The following is a 19,112-nucleotide window of genomic DNA, read 5'->3' as shown; positions in this document are numbered from 1 at the left end:
GTCCAAAAGAGAAAAACATGGTGGAAACCACAACCATCACCCGCCCCATCACTTTCAAGATTTCATCTCTAAGTCACTAGGGTAGCTCGGAAAGAATCCCATATCAAAACCAATCTAAAAGACAAATTTAATAATAAAGACATTAATGGATTTTTCTGAAACTACACCAAGCGACCTAGAGAATACACTCAATAGTGAAAATATGAACCTTCACCTAAGCTAGAGCTCAAAGACATAGAGATGCCAATCTAGAATAAAGAGAGACGATTTGAGTTCATGGTGCCATGGAGTTAAGCTGAGATTAATATGTTGAAAGTGGAAACTAATTATTTAGTACCTTCTCCGTCAACTAATACCAAGCCTTCTTAGCTCAGTGGTAGAGCGCGTGGATTTTAACCACGTGGTCGTAACCTAGCTTTTTTATCAAGTGTATCAACTATTAAGAAGGAAAATTATTTTTGATTTGTTTTGGGTCCAATTACATTATCTTGTTTTTTCTTTTACTTTTTTTGTATATATGCTCATTGATTTTTGCAACTGAAATAGAGCCACGGGATTAATGGCTAAAGATTTCATTTCTTAATGAAAAGATTTTAACATAAATTCCTTTATTGAATTAGATAGCCATTGTGACCATTCTAAAAAGAACAAATAATTTTCTTATCATTTTTTTTTCTTTTTTGAATATGACTACTTTTATAGTTGACTTGGGCAACTTTTTCGTTAACAGAAAAAAACGAAAAATCTCGATTTCATTGCCAATTTATCGGCACTTTGTACTTGAAATATTCCCGGGAAATTCACAAACCGTTTATTTTCCCACCACTCGTTTTCTTTCGTGGCTATCTCACTCTGTCTCTTCACTAACAGTCTAACACTGTAACACACTAGTGACACTACACAACCTGAACATTCATGGCGACAACCTTCTCTTCTGTTCAATCTCTTCTTCTTCTCCACATCCCTTTCTCTTCATCACGTTTTCGAACCCAAACAAGAAAAAGTCCCACCTGTTTTGCTACTTTAAAAACTACTACACCAAATGTTAGAAAAGAAGATATTGTAATCATTGGTGCGGGAATTGCTGGCTTAGCAACAGCACTTTCACTTCATAGGTAAGAAATAGGAATACCCTTTTGTTTTTGTTTAGTTTTTTAGAGAAGTAATGAGATTTTTTGTGTTTTGTAGGCTTGGTGTGAAGTCTTTGGTGCTGGAACAAGCGGATTCTCTTCGAACTGGTGGAACTTCATTGACACTTTTTAAGAATGGGTGGAGGGTTTTGGATGCAATGGGTGTTGGCGATGAACTTCGACAACAGTTTCTTGAAATTGAAGGGTAAGACTCTTTTTATCTTATGTTTTTGAATTGTGTTAAAGTTTGCAATTAGTTTTTAAGGCTTTAAAAGTTTGAAATGTAACAAGTAGAAAAAATTATATTGCATGCATATTAGCTTATTATTATGGTTACAATGTTATCAAGTAAGTTATGTGAAATTTATTAAGTCTATATGATGAGTTACATAAACAACTAAACAAGTGGCAAAGAGGGTGTAGTATCAAGCATAGTACAAAATATCCCGATATATCGCAATATTTGGGGATATCTATCTATATTTCAGAAAAAGATATATAAATATTACGATATGTTAGAGATATATACGACTGCTATGATATTTGTGATATTTGAGGATATTTGGAGATATTTAGCGATATTTTGTGTATATAACAATTTTATTTAATATTTACCATTATATTTTAAATAAATATAAATAATGTATCATGATATATCAAGAAATATCTACAATATCTACGATATTTATCGATATTTTAGATATATCCACGATATTTGTATGTGAAACAATGTCAAATATCCCCAAAGATAGGGATATATCCACGATACATATCTAGAAATTGAGTATCGATAAATACCCATATCTTGATATTTTGTACTATGGTATCAAGTAAAAGCACTTTTCTTATTGTGTAAACTTTGATAAATAGATCAAGAAAAGACGGTGTATTATTGCGATGGTGAAGCTTATTCTGTAAAAGTTAGGTTTTTCAGTCTAGAATGGTCACATCCAAACTCAGATGTTAAGAACTTAAAGTTTGAGCTCAGTGATCAAATTAAGTTGCGTTGCCAGGAAAGTTCAAGTGAAATTTCCAATTTAAGGAGCATGAAAGTTCTTCGTGCTTAGGTGGTGATGGATGAATTTTTGAGGGGTTGTGGAGATAGAAGACTTAGTTGTAACTAAGAACAAGTTCAAAATTAGAAGACTAACTTAGATTCTATAATATCGGAAGAGTTAATGAAAATCGTTTACTTATATATCCCTACATGGAAACACTGCTGAATCCTTTTTTCAACTTAACGAACTAATACTTGTTCTCACTAACAAATATTTTTTTACATATATACCTGTTGTGAAGGTAACACTGATGAAATATGTATATTCCTCTTGGTTTTAGAAACCTACATACTCCACAAGCCAATGCAGGCAGTGTACTGTAATCAACTAAGGAGTATTTCCAACAAGAAAATGTTATCTTATTGCATTTAACGTGATAATTATCACGCATCCTATCGTGGTGATAATGAAGATAATTATCCCCAGTTCAAAACGAGGTGAAACCTAAATGAAGCATCTATCAAAAAGAGAAAATACTAAATGAAGCGCTGTATATGGTGATGCTTTTCTTGAAAGCATTACCGAGTTGTTTACTACTTCACTCATCCTGGTAAAGTGGAAAGGTACTGTTCCAGGAAACCAGACCAGTCAAAGTTTGTGGTATACAGATACATACATCCCGCAGAATGGACTAACCTGAAGGTTAGTGTTTAGACCCCTACCTACGTGGCAAACGTCTATTAGTAGGGGTCTCTATTTTATTCATTTAATCGACAGGACTAAAGCCCAATTTGCAATACCATAGATCAATGTACAGACCCATTAACTCATGTGTCTAAGGCTGAACCTTAGCCACATGGCTTGCCATTAATGTATATTGATTTATGTCCAAATTCATTTCTTATCAAAGAGATAATTATCAGTTGAGAGTTATATAGTCTATCACAATTACTCAAGCTATAAGATTACTTGAGCTACAATGACTCTCTATTCTACCTATATAAATACCAAACTATTTTTCATAAGGAACTACGTTGAAACTTGATCCCTAGAGAATAGATCTTGGGTGCGTGAGTGACCATTATTTGGTTGGTTTCATCTCCCCAACATCAAATTCCTCTATTTTTAGTGTGTTCCTCACCATTGCTCTCGTTGTGTTGAAGCAAAGTTCTTCTTGCCGAAATATAATTGGCGTCGCCGTCGTGGGGAATTTAGAATTCATTATCCGTGAAACAATCAAGATGGTAAAGCAATAAGCGGACCAAATAGTCAATATCTTCCTCCCCGCTAATAGGAATTGCAACTCTCGAAATTCAAATCGCCAATGCAAGAACCGGTTGAACAATCAAGTTGCTCCTAGTGGTAAGATCAATTCTCAACATCCAACCGCAGAAAATAGCACCGCCACCACCACCACCACCACCGCCTCCGCTACCGCACTCCTAATACTGGTTGAAGCGCGGAGTTACTTAACGAGTCAAAAATTTAAAATAGGAACTTGAGAAGGAAGCTAGCAAAGAGGCAAAGCGTAGGTGGACGAGGCCGCAAATTCAACAACATCAGCGACCACGGGGGACGCAGCCATTCCAGTGTATGGGGGACCGTCTTGAAGATCCACTTCATCGCCCCTCAACGTGTTATTTCTCAAACACAATCAATCGGCACACTCTAAGAGTAATGACCCTATTACCCGTACTTATGTGGAAAATCGGATTGGCGGGATAACTACTACCCTAGACATGTCCGATCTCAAATGGAAGATTTACCTCTCGAGAAGCAATTTCGTGAAAGCATCGCCATCCGAGATATGCCCGACATGATGGGAAGGCGGCATCCCGCACAAAGAGCAACAAAACATGAGAAGTGGTATAATTATACCCACCACCCGCCAAGGGTGACTATCGCCTAGACAGTCGGGTTAGTTCTGAGTGGATAGACAAAGACAATCACTAGTCGGAGTCGATCGTATGCGTATCGCCAAATATCTCTAACTCCAATAAGAGATAATGGAAGGTATCCTTTTTCCATGGCACGACGGGCGCCCAGGTTATTCGAGCCAATACTTTAACTCTAAATGAACAACGGTTGAAAGAGTTGATTGCAAAAGAACTTAACGATAGAGAGTCAAGGGATGTAAGAATGAAAAACTCGACAATCAATGATGACGCATTTTGATAAGTTTTTCGCCGACATTCAGAAGCTTACCACCATCCCGACTTCAAACAACCCGATTTTGAACTTTATGATGATGAGTGGAAGGAGATCCCGGCTTGCATGTTCTATCGTTCAAAAATAAGTTGGTGTTATGGGGTGGAGATGATCCGCTTCATGTGTAAGCTCTTTCCATCAACTCTAAAGAGAGAAGCATTCATTTGGTTTAGTGAAGTTGCCTTCAAGATCAATTCACCAATACAATGAACTAGAAAATCGGTTTGTTAATCGTTTCCGCCACAATTGCAAGACGCCAAAGGATGTCGACTCACTTTTGAACATCAAGCAACAACGTGACGAAAAATTATCTACTTTTGTTACTAGGTTCGAAAAGTTAAGAAGACACGGCCCCGCCGCTTACCGCGAAGAAACGGTACAAACGCCCAAAAAGGCCGCGGAAGAAAGTATAAGGAAAAACTTCATCCCAGATTGGACCGACTCGACAGGGGAAGGCCGACCCTAGCGATTTGAGGAAAATCGCCATCTTAGACAGGTCCGTCCAGACAGGAAAAAAAGGCATCACGGAAGAAAGTATAAGGAAAAACTTCATCCCGGACTAGACCGACTTGACAGGGAGGAAGGCCGACCTCATAAATTTCATGGAAAATCACCATCTTAGACAGTCCGCCCGGGCGGGGAAAAGACGCCACGGAAGAAAGTATAAGAAAACCTTCATCCTAGATCGACCCGACTTTGACAGGAAGGTCGACTCGCAGATTTGAGAAAATCGCCATCCCGCATGTGTCCGGACCTGCAGAGGGATGGAAGGTGTCTGAAGTATAAACTAGAGGGAAGACCACAATCCCGCACAAACTACCGACCTAGATAGGTTGGTTACACCGAAAGAAAAGACAATCAATCTCCGGACCCGAAAGTGTGTACCACCTAAAATCTCTAACTCTTGTAAGAGGTAATGGCAGTGTGTCATCTTCCACATAAAGTTCTCGGCCGGGGGTGTCCGTCTGCTGTTTAAATCTTCTGGGTGAAATGGATTTCACTATTCAATACATTTTTTTCCGATTTGCTGGGAAAAATAATGGAGGCTTATATCGATGATATAGTCGTTAAATCGAAGGATACGGGTGATCATCTTTCCGATCTTTAACTTGTTTTTGACAGGCTTAACAAGTATAACATGAGACTCAATCCCGCCAAATATTCTTTTGGGCCTCTCTTCTGGAAAATTTCTGGGATATCTTATGACTCGTAGAGGTATTGAGGCTAATCCTAATCAGATACGCGTCGTTATTGATATAACATCACTAAAAAATAAGAAGGAAATTCAACGACTTACTGGTCGGCTTGCCGCTCTTCATAGATTTATTTCTAAATATTTCGATCGTTGTCATCCCTTCTTCCAAACTTTAAAAGGGGCGGCAACTTGGAACGTTGATTGTGAGATGGCATTGCAACAACTGGAGAAATACTTGGTCAGTCCTCATATATTGACAAGTCTTTCAACGGGCCAACCTAGTGGCATATACCTGGCAGCTACAACTCAAGCTGTTAGTGTTGTTCTTTTCATTGATGATGGTAGACCCGCCTTTTTATCAATTAAGACTTTAACCGAGTCGAAGTCTCGTTATTCAAAGATGGAAAAATTGCACTTGCATTGGTTCATGTCCGCCGCCGATTGAAACCATACTTCAAGGAGGTTGGGGAATTATACCAAAATCCCTTTACGCAAGATCTTTTCGTAATGCACGTGAATCAAGTAGATTAGCCGAATGGGAAAGTTATCTTAGCGCATATAGCATTGTCTTTGAAAGTCGCATTCATCAAAAAGGACATGCTCCGCTTCTTTGATAGCTGATTTTTCGATTGATGATTCTCCTATTGACGATTTCTTCGGCGCCAGAAGAATCTATGGAAGACATTTTGCCGCCGCTTAACCGGGGCTTAATTTAAGACTAACATGAAAACGCAATTCCTAATCCCATTGACCTATGTATTGTTTACTCTCGGATGGCTCCCCATAGTAAAAACGGGTCTAGAATGGATGTTTTTGTTAAACCCGGCGGAGAAAAGATTGGGAAATGCGGCGACTTGGTTTCGCCGCTTCAAATAACGGTTCGAAGTAGTATATGAGGATGCCATTTGTGCCTTGAGAACAGCTTTGACACTGGGGGCGCGAAACCTCCAATTATACATGGATTCTCGCCTTGTTGCAAATCAGTTTGGTGGGTCTTTTGAAGCAAGACATGAGCGTATAACGGCTTATCTTAGTTTGATACATAGTCTTGCTCGACAATTTGATAGCATCTCTATCACTCAAAGACCCCAAAATGACTTACGTCATGCAGATTCATTGGCTTATCTCTCCGCCGCCGTTAGAAGCGAAGGGCTTGACACATCACTTTTGAAGTCATCTTTTCGTCAATCTAAGTTTGAACGTTTTTACGCTCGCTTAGTTCATTACTATCATTACGGAAAAAATCTGACGAAGTTACCACATTTAGCTTCGTCAGCTTAAGTTTGAATGCTTTTTACGCTTTAGCTTTTAGTTCATTACTATCATTACGAAAAAATCTAACGAAGTTACCACATTTAGCTTTGTCAGTCTAAGTTTGAACGCTTTTTACGCTCGCTTAGTCATTACTATCGCTACAACAAAATCTGACGAAGTTAGTACGTTTAACTTCGCCAGTCTAATTTTGAATGCTTTTACACTCGCTTAGTCCATTACTATCACTACGACAATATCCGACTAAGTCATCGCGTTTCGTTTTGTCAGTCGAAGTTCGAACGTTTTTACACTCACTTAGCCTAATTTTGCCGAATTACGTTAGCATTGGGGGCATTTTTCTCTACATAAGGGCGTCTCGTTCTATTTTATTTCAATTACATAAATCTACAATATTGTCAGTTTTCCGCAGGTATGTTATCTGACACAACAACAATATTCAATAACAAACCCATCTTTATTTTTATTTTTCATCAAAAGAAGTTTTAGCTCTATGGTATTACATTCACATGATTACCTAATCAATTGTCTCTGTCAATTGTCTTACGGTTGTTCGATTAAATCTTAATTTTCATCTTCGAAATCTGCATTCGCTTCGCTTAGCGCTTTCGATTAACTATTTTCCGCAGTCATTCCTTTTTCTAAGGCATTTTGCCGCTCTTTCTCAACGACACTTCTGTCAGCTTCTTTAATTCATCTACGACATTAATTGATGCCTTTCTGTGCTAAACTTTTCTCCGTCAACTCTTTATGAATATAATTTGCTCGTAATACCGCCGTTTTTCTCCGCGGCGGCGAGAATTCAGATACGCCAACTTTTCTTTAGCGAAAACTTTATTCAGCTTCATTATTTTTTCTAACGCATTGTGCCGATCTTTCTCCGATAAATTTTCCGAGCGAAAATTTTCGTCAATTTCATTATTTTTTCTGAGGCATTGTCCGATCTTTCTACGAGAATTTTCCGAACGACAATTTTCGTCACCTTCATTATTTTTTTTAAGGCATTGTGCCGATCTTTCTACGAGAAATTTTTCGAGCAAACAATTTTCGACAGTTTCATTATTTTTTTTAAGGCAACCTAACGAGACGATCTTTCTTAGTGAGCCAATCTTTCTGAGCAAAATTTTCTGAGCGAAACTTTTCTCCCGCTTCTTTATTTCATTTAAGGCATTACGACAATCTTCTGAGCGGAACTTTCTTAGCAAACCTTTCTGTCAGTTTATTTAATTCTTCTAAGACATTAATTGAAACTTTTCTTCGTGAATTTTTCACTTTTATAACACCTTCGTTTCTACTTGCGGCAAAACGAAACTAACTTTTCGTCAATCTTTCAGACTTAACCAAAATTTTACGATAACTGATAAAAAAATACTAACATACCTGTTTCATGCTGTCGAAAATCTTTGACACTGCTTTGTCATATTCTCCGATATTCTCCATGTTTTGGTCACACTTTCGATATTTTTTGAGCCCCTCCACGTGTTTTGGAGATTTCAGTCTTTACACAGCACGATTCACCACAACATGATAAGTTTTCACATGCAGTTGGTCTTTTAGGTGGATAGCTTGATATCTCCATTTGACAGATACAAAGCTCAACCAATACATTTATTCCAAAGAAGGCATGAGATCATTCCTTAAAAAAGATTTTTGAGTGTCAATGGTTAGTTGGAATCATGAAATCAGTATTCTTTGATAATAGTGGAATTCGAAGGTACAAATCAACCTACACAAGAGAAATGGTAATTGAGATCATAACACAAGTAGGGAATGCAAGTACTGAGTTTGCAAACAACAATATTGTGTACGACATAACTATACACTTGGCTATTTACTTTCATGAAAGACAAAGGACCTACAAATATTTGCAAGGTTTCTCCTTTTTTCGCGATTGGCTACCGCCGCTATCCAGATCACCAACAACCGCCGCCAAGTCACCACATCGATCAAGCTCGCGACTTTTACAAGAACCCTCTTGAAAATATCGCCCTAAAATCTAATGGGTCATGCGAATCCACATGCTTAAAGATCACTATCACTTCGCTCAAACTTGAAAGAGACAACTTAACTTCCATCTGAGACTTCACTGATCCCACTAGTGTTTGAGAATAAAGCTTTCTGAGTAGTAGGTTCTACAGAAGAAACTATCTTACTCTCTACAGAGGATGTACCTTCCCAAATACAGCTAGTCCCTACTTGAGATTTATCACTATCAGAACGTTCCAAGAGAGATGATACACGATCTCTGTCACAAGCACATGGACCTACTGAAGGAGTAAGCTGATCTAGATCAAGTAGACACTCACTTGTTTTTGATGATCCTAATGGAAAAGCAAATAACAAAACAGAAGAGGCAAATACTGTTCGAGAAGAAGAAGATATGGAGAAGACGACCTTATTCCTTTTGTTTTTTTTTCTTCGCGAGTTATGTTTTTGTTTTGGGCTTTTTATGCGTTCGTCTACTGTTCCAAGTTACGGCGCTTATCACTTCCTACCTTATCCAATCCGGATTTAAATTCGTTGCATGCGCTTATCACTTCCTACTTTGTCTTTATCTCTTTATCTCCTTGCCTCAAACATGGACCGTTAGTTTTCAACTCTTTAAAATTCAAAACTAAATTTGACAAACTGATATTCGAACGTTGGTTTGCCACCACAAAACCAACCACTTTCTTAAATGGATTCCATTTTTTTTTTCATACTTCTATTAATGCTAAGGTCGGCAAATCCTGACTAAAAATTGGGTTTATTTATCGATTTTTTGTGTCATCTATTTTAATTCTCGCTTCACTCTCTATCAATTAATTACATTGCAGTCTCATATAAATTAGTTTGAAATTATTTAATACACAATACTTCACGTAATTTTCCCGACTGTCCATTTTCCTATCATTTACGTTAACACGACACTTTGTTATACATTCCACTTACTTTTTTCTTATTCCAAATTTTCCTTGATTTTTCTTCTCTTCTTTGCCATATACACTTTGTTCGCATGCTAAAGAGGGGGCGGTGTTTAGACCCCCGCCTACGTGGCAAACGTCCATTAGTAGGGGTTTCTATTTTATTTATTTAATCGACAGGGATAAAGCCCAATTTGCAATACCATAGATCAATGTACATGCCCATTAACTCATGTGTCTAAGGCTAAACCTTAGCTACATGTAGGGTAATAATGGCGTATGGGGGGGTCAACCACGGGTCAAATAGTGAATAGGCGGATCTAGGGATACAAATCAATGGTCCGACGGGCGGGGGGGGGGCGGGTTGAAGTGTCATGTCTTAGTACCATCACCCGGCCCGTTGGGTTAGCTTACGGGGCGGTTTTTATGGTCATCGGGTCGGGTGGAAATTATCATTTTAACCCAATTTCACTCAAAAAAAAACTTTCTATTTTCGCAAGTAATATATTTCCAATTCACAAAGATAGAGAAAAAATGGAATCAATAAATAAAAAATAAACAAAATAAAAAGCTTGAATTTGAACTCAAAACCATATCAGAATTTGAAACTTATTTATCGCGGATTTACCATTTATAAATTGATTATTTTCTATAGTATGATAAAATGAAGATGGGAGCAAGGATCTATAAGTACAAAACAATAAAATATAAACCAAAAAAGAATTCGAAATTAATACAAGGATGAATGATTTATCTTCTCCAAAATTCGAAAGTTGAATTTGAACTTTTGATATTTTCCCAATGTTCAAACTTGAATATGTGAAATTGATGTTGAACTCATAAGTTTGTATTCATATCTCTCAAATTCCTCCAAAAATTAACAGAAATTATAAACAAAATACAAAAATATTAGAATTAGAGTCTTGAAATTGTGTGGGTCAATGGGGTTGGGTCAACGACTTTTGACACGGTGCGGGTCGGGTGGTTTGACGAGTCGGGTTTGAGTATAGAACCTACACCCATAGCCGGACTGCATAAAAACGGTGGCGGGGCGGGGTAGGTCTATTTTCGGGTCGGTGCGGGTTTAGATGGCGGGTGAAGACCGGGTACCCGACCGGATGATGGGTCAACGGTTTTTTTTTACACTCCTAGCTACATAGCTTGCCACTAATGTACATTGATTTATGTCCAAATTCATTTCTTATCAAAGAGATAATTATCAGTTGAGAGTTATATAGTCTATCACAATTATTCAAGCTATAAGATTACTTGAGCTACAAGGACTCTCTACTCTACCTATATAAATACCAAACTGTTTTTTATAAGGAACTACGTTGAAACTTGATCCCTAGAGAATAGATCTTGGATACGTAGGCAGCCATTATTTGGTTCAGTTTCATCTCTCCCAACATCAAATTCCTCTGTTTCTTAGTGCGTTCGTCACCATTGCTCTCGTTGTGTTGAAACAAGTTACTGCCGAAACAGTTAGGTTACAAGACGATCAAAGTTTGATATGCTTAATTTATGACGATTAGGACTAATCTTGCGTACTAGCAAAGTCTTGTAAGGAATGAACTTCTAGATTAGATATTAGATATTAGATATATCATCATGGTTGTAGTATCTTGCTCTGTTTATTCCTTGCTAGATGCCTGCTGTCATCTTTTTTGCCAGTTAATTAGTAAATGAAATAGTTGTATTCATATGGAAACAGGATGTCCTGAATTGTATGAACAGAAAAAAAGATAGTGAGAGAATGTCTATATTTTTTCGCACCCCTACATGTGGATCTACTGTGTTGCCAGGCTTCTCTGTGTGGTTCTACCGTAGATTTGTTGGCTAAATTTCAACAATGGAACTCAAAAGTAAATTAGGGTTCTTTCTGAAAGAACTCTCCAAAGTTTGTTTTCAATCAATTTCAAAATCAATTTGAACTAAAAAACAATTGGGTCAGAGAGAGAGAGGCAGACTAATACTAGGAATCAATCCTTATTCTGTACAAATGAAACCAAAAATTACTAAAGAAAGCGTCCAATATTAATAATAATGTCAGCTTCTTCTTATATACTTCTTATTAATACAGAAATGGCTAATGATACATATTTTTTACGATGTAAACGCTGTATGCTTATGGCCTTAGTCTCTAGGTGTGTTCATTCCTTTCTACAAGCCTGTTCTCATTTCTTCCATAGTTAATCTAAGTTAAATAAGTATATTTAATGCATATGGAAAAGGGAAGTTCTGCAATGTATAGAAACAAAAAAGATCCAAGTCGACTTCAACAGTAAGAGAATGTTTACATGTTTTTTGCCCCCTCTACATGCACATGCAGCCTTACTATGTTGCCAGCCCAGACTGGCTGCTCTCTGTGGTTCTGAACTTCTGGTGGAGAACTATTTGTGGTATCTTCAGTGGTGGTTACTTACAGATGAAGTTATGGTTCTTTCGAATAGAAATATCCATTAACTTTCAAAACCAATTACAACTAAAGAAAAAATGGGGTTTTGGGCCTTCAAAGCAAAAGAAAACAAAACAACCTAATACTAGTCCTAGTCTAATTAGTAATAAAACTAATATTGTCATCAGGTTCTTATATGGTCCTGCATCAGGTTCACTAGATGTTAGTTTATTGAGGTGGAACGACTAGGAAAATGGCAAATCATACACGTCTTTCGCAAATGATTTTAGGTTATAAAAGTAAGCAGGGTACTGTTTCACTGCCTAGTTTTTTGTTGCTTAATGTGTCTATATGAGTCTTGGTTCGTTCTGAAAGCTGAAGCTCCTTTGTACTGTGCGCGATTAATATTACTCAGTTAGCAGTACTTGTGTCTTAGAAGGAAGAAGATTTGTGAAGCACCAACTTAGAAAGAAACAAAATTACACTGTCAGAAATGGTCAAATGGCACACTTTCCAGAAGTTTCCTTAACCAATTTTGGGAGTAGTCCACAAGTAGACATAAATAGTTAGTTTGATTCTTATAAGTACTGCAATGATATTAATTCAACTCGGTGATTCGTCTCTAGTTCATCATTGCTGATAGTATTAGTAATTATTTGACTTAATTCATAGATGATGAAGGGGCACAAGAATACCATGTTAAGGTTCTTTTCTTTTGGTAGTACGTGATTCTGGTACTGTTTCTTTCTTCTGAATTTCTTGATGCCATCAGCTGTGCAGGATGGTAATTAAAGCTGAAGATGGAAGGGAGTTGCGCTCCTTCAAGTTTAACATTGAATCTAAAGGGTACCATTCTCACTTTTCATTGCTTTAGGGTTTTTTTTCCTCTAATATAATGATGCGGCAGTTATCCTTTTCTGTTTTATATACCAGATCTAGCTAATTACTCTTAAATATAAATCACACAACAGCCAAGAGGTCCGTGCTGTGGAGAGGAGTATTCTCTTGGAGACTCTTGCCAACCAGTTGCCACCTGACACAGTATGCTTTTCTTCAAAGCTGGCAAAGATTGAAAGAACTGGAACGGGTGAAACTTTCTTGGAACTTATTGATGGTACCCAAGTACTTGTGAAGGTGACTTTCACAATCCCCAACTAACTACGTGAAAAACTATGAACCTGTTTGTTGTTTGCTAACTTTCAAGGGGTCGTTTATTTGGTTATATATACGTGTATGGATCCAGCTGTAGTTAACAATAAACTGAAAAGGTTATGACTAAACCACAATAATAGTACTAAAGTTCTATCTCCATGGCACACAGTTGTTAAAATGAGACAGATCGAGAGATATGAGTATATGACCACTATTTGATTTGTTTCTACCAAAACAGTTAGACTTATACTGATTCGGATTGATAACAAAATCAGCTGTATCACTATCCCCTAATATAACTTGAGTGCAATTTCAAAGTTTTATACTAAGGCATATGCCAATGTATTTATATTGCTTTTATACTACTTCCCATCTTTTTCATTTATAACCTTCATCTTTCCTTGTCCGTTCATCTATATTTTCTTGTGGCAAATTGAAATGTTGCATGCTTTGTTTGATCTAGTAAAAGTCGGCAGGAAAATTTTCCAATAGAAAGCCTTACTTGCCTAGTAGATGTGCCGGCCCTAGAGTGAAGACCAAGGAAGTAGTGCAGAAAGTCTTAAGATAAAAATTTCTATGATCATCAATTTTCTAAGTTCTTTTCATACTCTATCGAAAGACCCGTACGAGATGTTTTAATACAGCACTACATTTTAACAATAGTCATATTTGCTCTTGTTGATTTCAAGACTCTATTTTAGTTCTTCTTCAAACTTGCAACAGATCGTGATTGGTTGTGATGGGATCAGATCTCCAGTAGCCAAATGGATGGGATTCTCAGAACCCCAATATGTTGGTCATTGTGCTTTCCGTGGGCTTGCATTCTACCCCGATGGTCAGCCTTTCAAACCTAAAGTGAACTATGTCTATGGGAGGGGATTGCGTGGTGGTTACGTTCCAGTTTCTCACACGAAAGTTTATTGGTTTATTTGCTTCAACAAACCAACTCCAGGTATACCTAGCCAACTCAAACAGGCTAATTTATTTTAAGTGTTGGTTGAATAAAGGATCAATTTAAATGCAAAGATGTTGATAAAGCCTATGCATGTCTTTGCCCCATCATATATTCTCAAACTAGATTGTGTGACAAGTCAAGCAGTGCTCCAGATTAATCAAAGAAAATACTTTTCTGTAATGTCAAGTTCATCAAATCTTGTATTTGCAATTTCTTAGCATTTCTGGTCTTCTATAGAGCTAAAATTAGTTATACACCTTAATTAATAGCCCTTTTGTGATTTTGTGAGGTGATCTAATTAACCATAATATATCCTACCCAGGTCCAAAGATCACTGACCCATCTGTGTTGAAGAAGGAAGCTCAAGAACTGGTGCGAAATTGGCCTGAGGAGCTGTTAGATGTCATAAATAAAACCCCTGATGACACAATTATTAGGACACCTTTAGTGGACAGGTGGTTGTGGCCAACTTTAAGCCCTTCAGCTTCATCTGGAGGTGTGGTGTTAGTTGGTGATGCGTGGCACCCAATGACCCCTAATCTCGGGCAAGGTGCTTGTTGTGCTTTGGAAGATGCTGTAGTTTTGGCAAGAAAGCTTGCAGGAGCAGTCAAGCCTGGACCTACATCTTTGGATGATGCACTAAGGTCTTACGAGACTGAAAGATGGTCTCGTGTCTTTCCATTGACTATAAGGGCAAACCTTGTTGGGTCATTGTTACAGTGGGATAATCCAGTCGTATGTGCTGTTCGGAACAATGTTGTTATACCTAAGTTGGTGAGGCTAGGTCCATTGTTGGAGCATACAAATTTTGACTGCGAGCCCCTGATAAGTTAGAAAGAAGGCGGATACTTTGTCAGGTATAGATTTTCCAGTTCAAGATGTATGTCATTCATATCATACCACACCGTATAAAGATATTCTCTAATTCAAACAATGAAACAACACAATTACATGTTTTCAATTGCCAGGAAAAGATTTTCTTGATCTGGGAAAGTATATAAAATACAAGGAGATGAAAGGGAAAAATTGTGTGCCAAGTGGAAATGCCTTTTTACTAACAAAAATGAGTTAAAACCACTTCATGAATTTCAAAGGGGAAGGTACATGCGTTCGAAGGCCAAGAACCATACTCAGATTAGCGACTCAATAAGTCTCCCCCGCTTCTGATATGTGCTTGGCTTTGTTGAACCCAAGTCCTCCAGATCAGATGATGATAGCAAGCTCGTCTGACTATGAGCAACTTCGACATCACCATCGATAGTCAACCCCTCAATTCTTGCAGCAATAGAACTGTCTTTGTTTATTTCCACGTCTGCAATGAAAATCAAGAGTAATGATGTTGAGAACATGTTAGAAAATGTTTTAAGACCTGCTATTAGAATTTTATTTTTTTCTAGTTCATAGTTCATAACTCATGTGAGTGATATGGACTCGCTACCTTGCCCATGTACTGCGAATGCAATTCAACGTAATTGCATTTACGAAATGTCATGCACCCCCTTTTCCAAATGTGTGTCATTATTATGGCTTAATGGAGATAGTGTTGGTTGGTGTGGATGGTATTGTAAATTTGTAATACGGGGTCGTACTTCAACTTGCCCATGTGTTGGGACTTTCCGTGTGAGGATATATCTAGAGAACAATCTTAGAATGCTGAGGATCGTATGAATCTCTAAACCGAATTTGCCTCGCGAGCAGATTTTGCACATGGCCAGAGCTTCGGATGATGTACTTGTGGCCTTGTGGGCTTCACAATTTTCAGTTTGAAGAACTTTTGGAAAGTATAAGATCCGACATTCCGACCATAGAAACCGATCTATTGAAGAATACAGTCTCAGTTAAACTTCCGATGACAAAATCCTTATCGTCTTCAGGGCGAAACATTTTTATTTGCTATCAGCTGCAGCAAAGAACTGATGGGCGACTGACTATGGGTGACTAAATGCCTACAATGTGATAACTATTCCAACTTAATTCTTACATGGCCCGACTCGGCTTGGGAGCTCGATGAAAAGAGTGTAACATAATTCTTATTATCCAATTTAATGCCTAGAATCGATTCCAAGTAGAAGATTTCTGCAACAAATAAGCGAATATGCCTTCACGGAGCTAGCTGCACAGCGTCCACTTCAAATAAAATGTTAGATCGTCAATAGCTTATATTACCATTCTAATTTAGGTGATGAATATTACTAGTTTTCTACGTAGAAGATGAGGTGGGTTGTACCTTTTCAGTGTTTATTCCAATTGTTTTTGTTTTTTGGTTTGTTTAATCCTGGAGTTTAGGTGGAGACATTTTGATTGCTATAGTTTAGGTGGAGACATTTGCTATAGTTGTTGTTGTTGTTATTTAAGTGCACATACAATATTAATATATTATACATTATTTCTTCAAAGCTTACCAATCTAACACTTAATCAATTAAACCAAAGTTCCTATACTGGTTGCCTAACCATGACGTACTGTTCTGATTTTAAATTTAATATTTTCCTAAAGTAATTAATTGATGACGCAATTCAAGCTATTAGGATATTGAGTCAGAAACCATAACTTCTACTACACCTCAGTAGATCTCAATTTATGCATCGATATAATCTCATTAGTGAAGGTTTAGAAGAACTGATCGATTTAAGCATTATGATCTAATAAAGCGGCATTTGGGTTGTGGAAAACTGCTTAAAGATTAATTACTACCCAAGTATCCCCATTCCAAAAGGTGATAGAATCTCGACGCAGATCACGAGGGCACTGCTGTAGTGCCGATCAGCCGTTTTCTATTTCGAAGCAAAGTATTTTTTATTGAAAATGGTAGAAAATGTAGCATGTCTAAATTATAGTGGCAAACGGGTGCAATAAAACTCTTAAATTTTTTGACTGATCTCCTGTCTTCATAAAAGGCGGCAACCCACTATAGATATTCACAGTTTCACACACACCATTGAGAATTAAAATACAGCTTGGCAATAACAATAATCTCAAAAATGAAAAACCAAACAAATGGTATTTGTTCATTTGTTTAAAAACTATAATAAAAAAAACATCTAGAAACTAACTAGAGTGAATTACCTGGATTGGAGAGAACCCAAAGAATGAGACCACAAACAAGAAGAACAAGTGGAATAACATGAACAGCATTTTCAGCAAACTTCATACGAAGTTTTTCTTTCTTTGCAAACTCCGAAAGCGGATCGTAAACGGGTAATAACTCATCTGTCGTTGTATCTAGTGTTGATGCTGTTCTTGAAGAAGATGTTACTGAAGACGCAGAAGCTGATGATGAACCATGAAGGAAGAACTCAGAAGCTCGTGTTGTGCTCGATGACCGATGCATCCTCGTTTCTTGATCAATGAAAATGATTGGAGAGAGAAGAAATGACTCAAATGAGGAAGGGTCTGGTCGTGAAGATCGCCGAGTTTTCGGGTCGTTTATTAATTTGTTTTTGACTCTTTTTACTTTTCAGGAAATTGGGTATAGGTACACAGACGCAAATTTTTTAAGTTCAAAGGAAATAACAAACTTTTTTTTTTGTTTTTCCTCCATAAAAACTAAAATTTAACATCTGTCTCAAATTTCAGACTGATTTTTACAATTTTAACCTCTTTTATTAGTCCTAACTAAAAAAACCAACTACCAACAAAAAAAACTACGTACTAAATTAGTTACCAAAAAAGTATTGAGTTAATCAAAATAACTAAAATTCATCCGAAATCTACAAAATTCCAATTAAAAGACATTTTGAGATGAATTTATGGAGAGACCAAAACAATGTAGAAATCATCAACTTCAAAAACCAAAAAAAATGTATGTTGATTACAACTAATTTCAATACAACTTTAACAATTTAAAATGCATCTCAGTAGAAGTACTTTTGAATAACATGTTTAAGCTTGATATAATTCAAAATTGTGAAAGGACAAATGATTTTTTTTATAAGACAATTGTATTATTTGATTGCAGACATCTAGAAAAGCAATACACACGCATCTCTTAAATTTTTTTTGATCTCCTGATGAGTGGGCCTCAATTGACACACACAATTCACATTGTACACATTAGTTAAACAAATTTTTATTATTATTTAGTAGAAGAAATGGAGAACCCAAAGAATGAGACCACAAACAAATAAAAGGGTAAAAAAGGAGAAATAAAAAGTTTTAAAAACAGTTAATACACCCAAAAAGTGACGTGTTGTTAAAATTGGAGTAGAATCAAAAGATGATATTGGTCTTTCTCTAAACAAAAAACACACTAAAGAAAGTGTCTAAAACCCAATTTCTAGTTTTACATTTTTAGGCAATTTAGAGACCTGAGAGAGTTTGGTTGATTGGTTTGGACTTTTTAGGTAGGTTTGTGTCATTGTGTGTAATCCTACCTGAGCCCACGGTTGCTATTGTTTGTGTGGGGAAAGCATTTCGCAGATCTCAGGATTTGGGACCATTCCAATTGTATTTATTTTTGGTAAAGACTGTACTTGTAAGATGAATGCTTGGACTTTGGACAACACAATTTTCGAAGCAGACTTACTTGACTGGACTTTCAAGCAAGGCCCAAAATATCGATATCGATGAATATATCGGTATATCCAAAAACCGATATATATCGGATATATCTATTTTTTTGGTAACCCGTCCAAACTATTTAAAATATCAGAAATATAAGATATATCGGAAATATAATATCGAAAATATATTGGAAGTATCGGATTTATATTAAAAAATGGTCAAAAATTCAACTGATACATATCGTAAATATCGGATATATCGATTATATCGGCAATATAAAGTTTTATATCGGAAATTTCGATATATATCAGAAAAAAGGGTTCTATATTCGGTGGATATATGTCAGAAATATCGATGTCGGTATACCAAAATACCGATATATATCGGCGATATTTTGG

At 36.9% G+C, this 19,112-nt stretch overlaps 2 protein-coding genes across 3 annotated transcripts; one reads left to right on the top strand and one right to left on the bottom strand.

The window, feature by feature from the left end:
- Positions 1-835: 835 nt before the first annotated feature.
- Positions 836-15,720, top strand: CTF2A (FAD/NAD(P)-binding oxidoreductase family protein). 2 transcript variants are annotated; one of them, XM_086577534.1, is made up of 7 exons: positions 836-1,115; positions 1,189-1,335; positions 12,885-12,950; positions 13,076-13,238; positions 13,980-14,208; positions 14,534-15,068; positions 15,180-15,720. In XM_086577534.1, exons 1-6 carry the CDS (start codon positions 916-918, stop codon positions 15,043-15,045), a joined length of 1,317 nt encoding a protein of 438 aa, XP_086433660.1. In that variant the 5' UTR covers positions 836-915; the 3' UTR covers positions 15,046-15,068; positions 15,180-15,720. The 2 variants fall into 2 exon arrangements, with proteins under 2 accessions (XP_086433660.1, XP_086433659.1); XM_086577533.1 differs by having other exon boundaries at positions 14,534-15,237.
- LOC147481230 (uncharacterized) lies at positions 15,076-17,663 on the bottom strand. Its single transcript, XM_086577535.1, has 2 exons — positions 17,278-17,663; positions 15,076-15,523 (listed from the first exon to the last, which is right to left on the bottom strand). The coding sequence occupies exons 1-2, from the start codon at positions 17,540-17,542 to the stop codon at positions 15,342-15,344; spliced, it is 447 nt and encodes a 148-aa protein (XP_086433661.1). The 5' UTR covers positions 17,543-17,663; the 3' UTR covers positions 15,076-15,341.
- Positions 17,664-19,112: the final 1,449 nt, after the last annotated feature.

Source organism: Coptis chinensis, chromosome 8 (assembly GCF_015680905.1).
Source record: "Coptis chinensis isolate HL-2020 chromosome 8, ASM1568090v1, whole genome shotgun sequence".
NCBI classification, from domain to species: domain Eukaryota; kingdom Viridiplantae; phylum Streptophyta; class Magnoliopsida; order Ranunculales; family Ranunculaceae; genus Coptis; species Coptis chinensis.
This window is presented reverse-complemented; position numbering and strand designations above follow the sequence as displayed.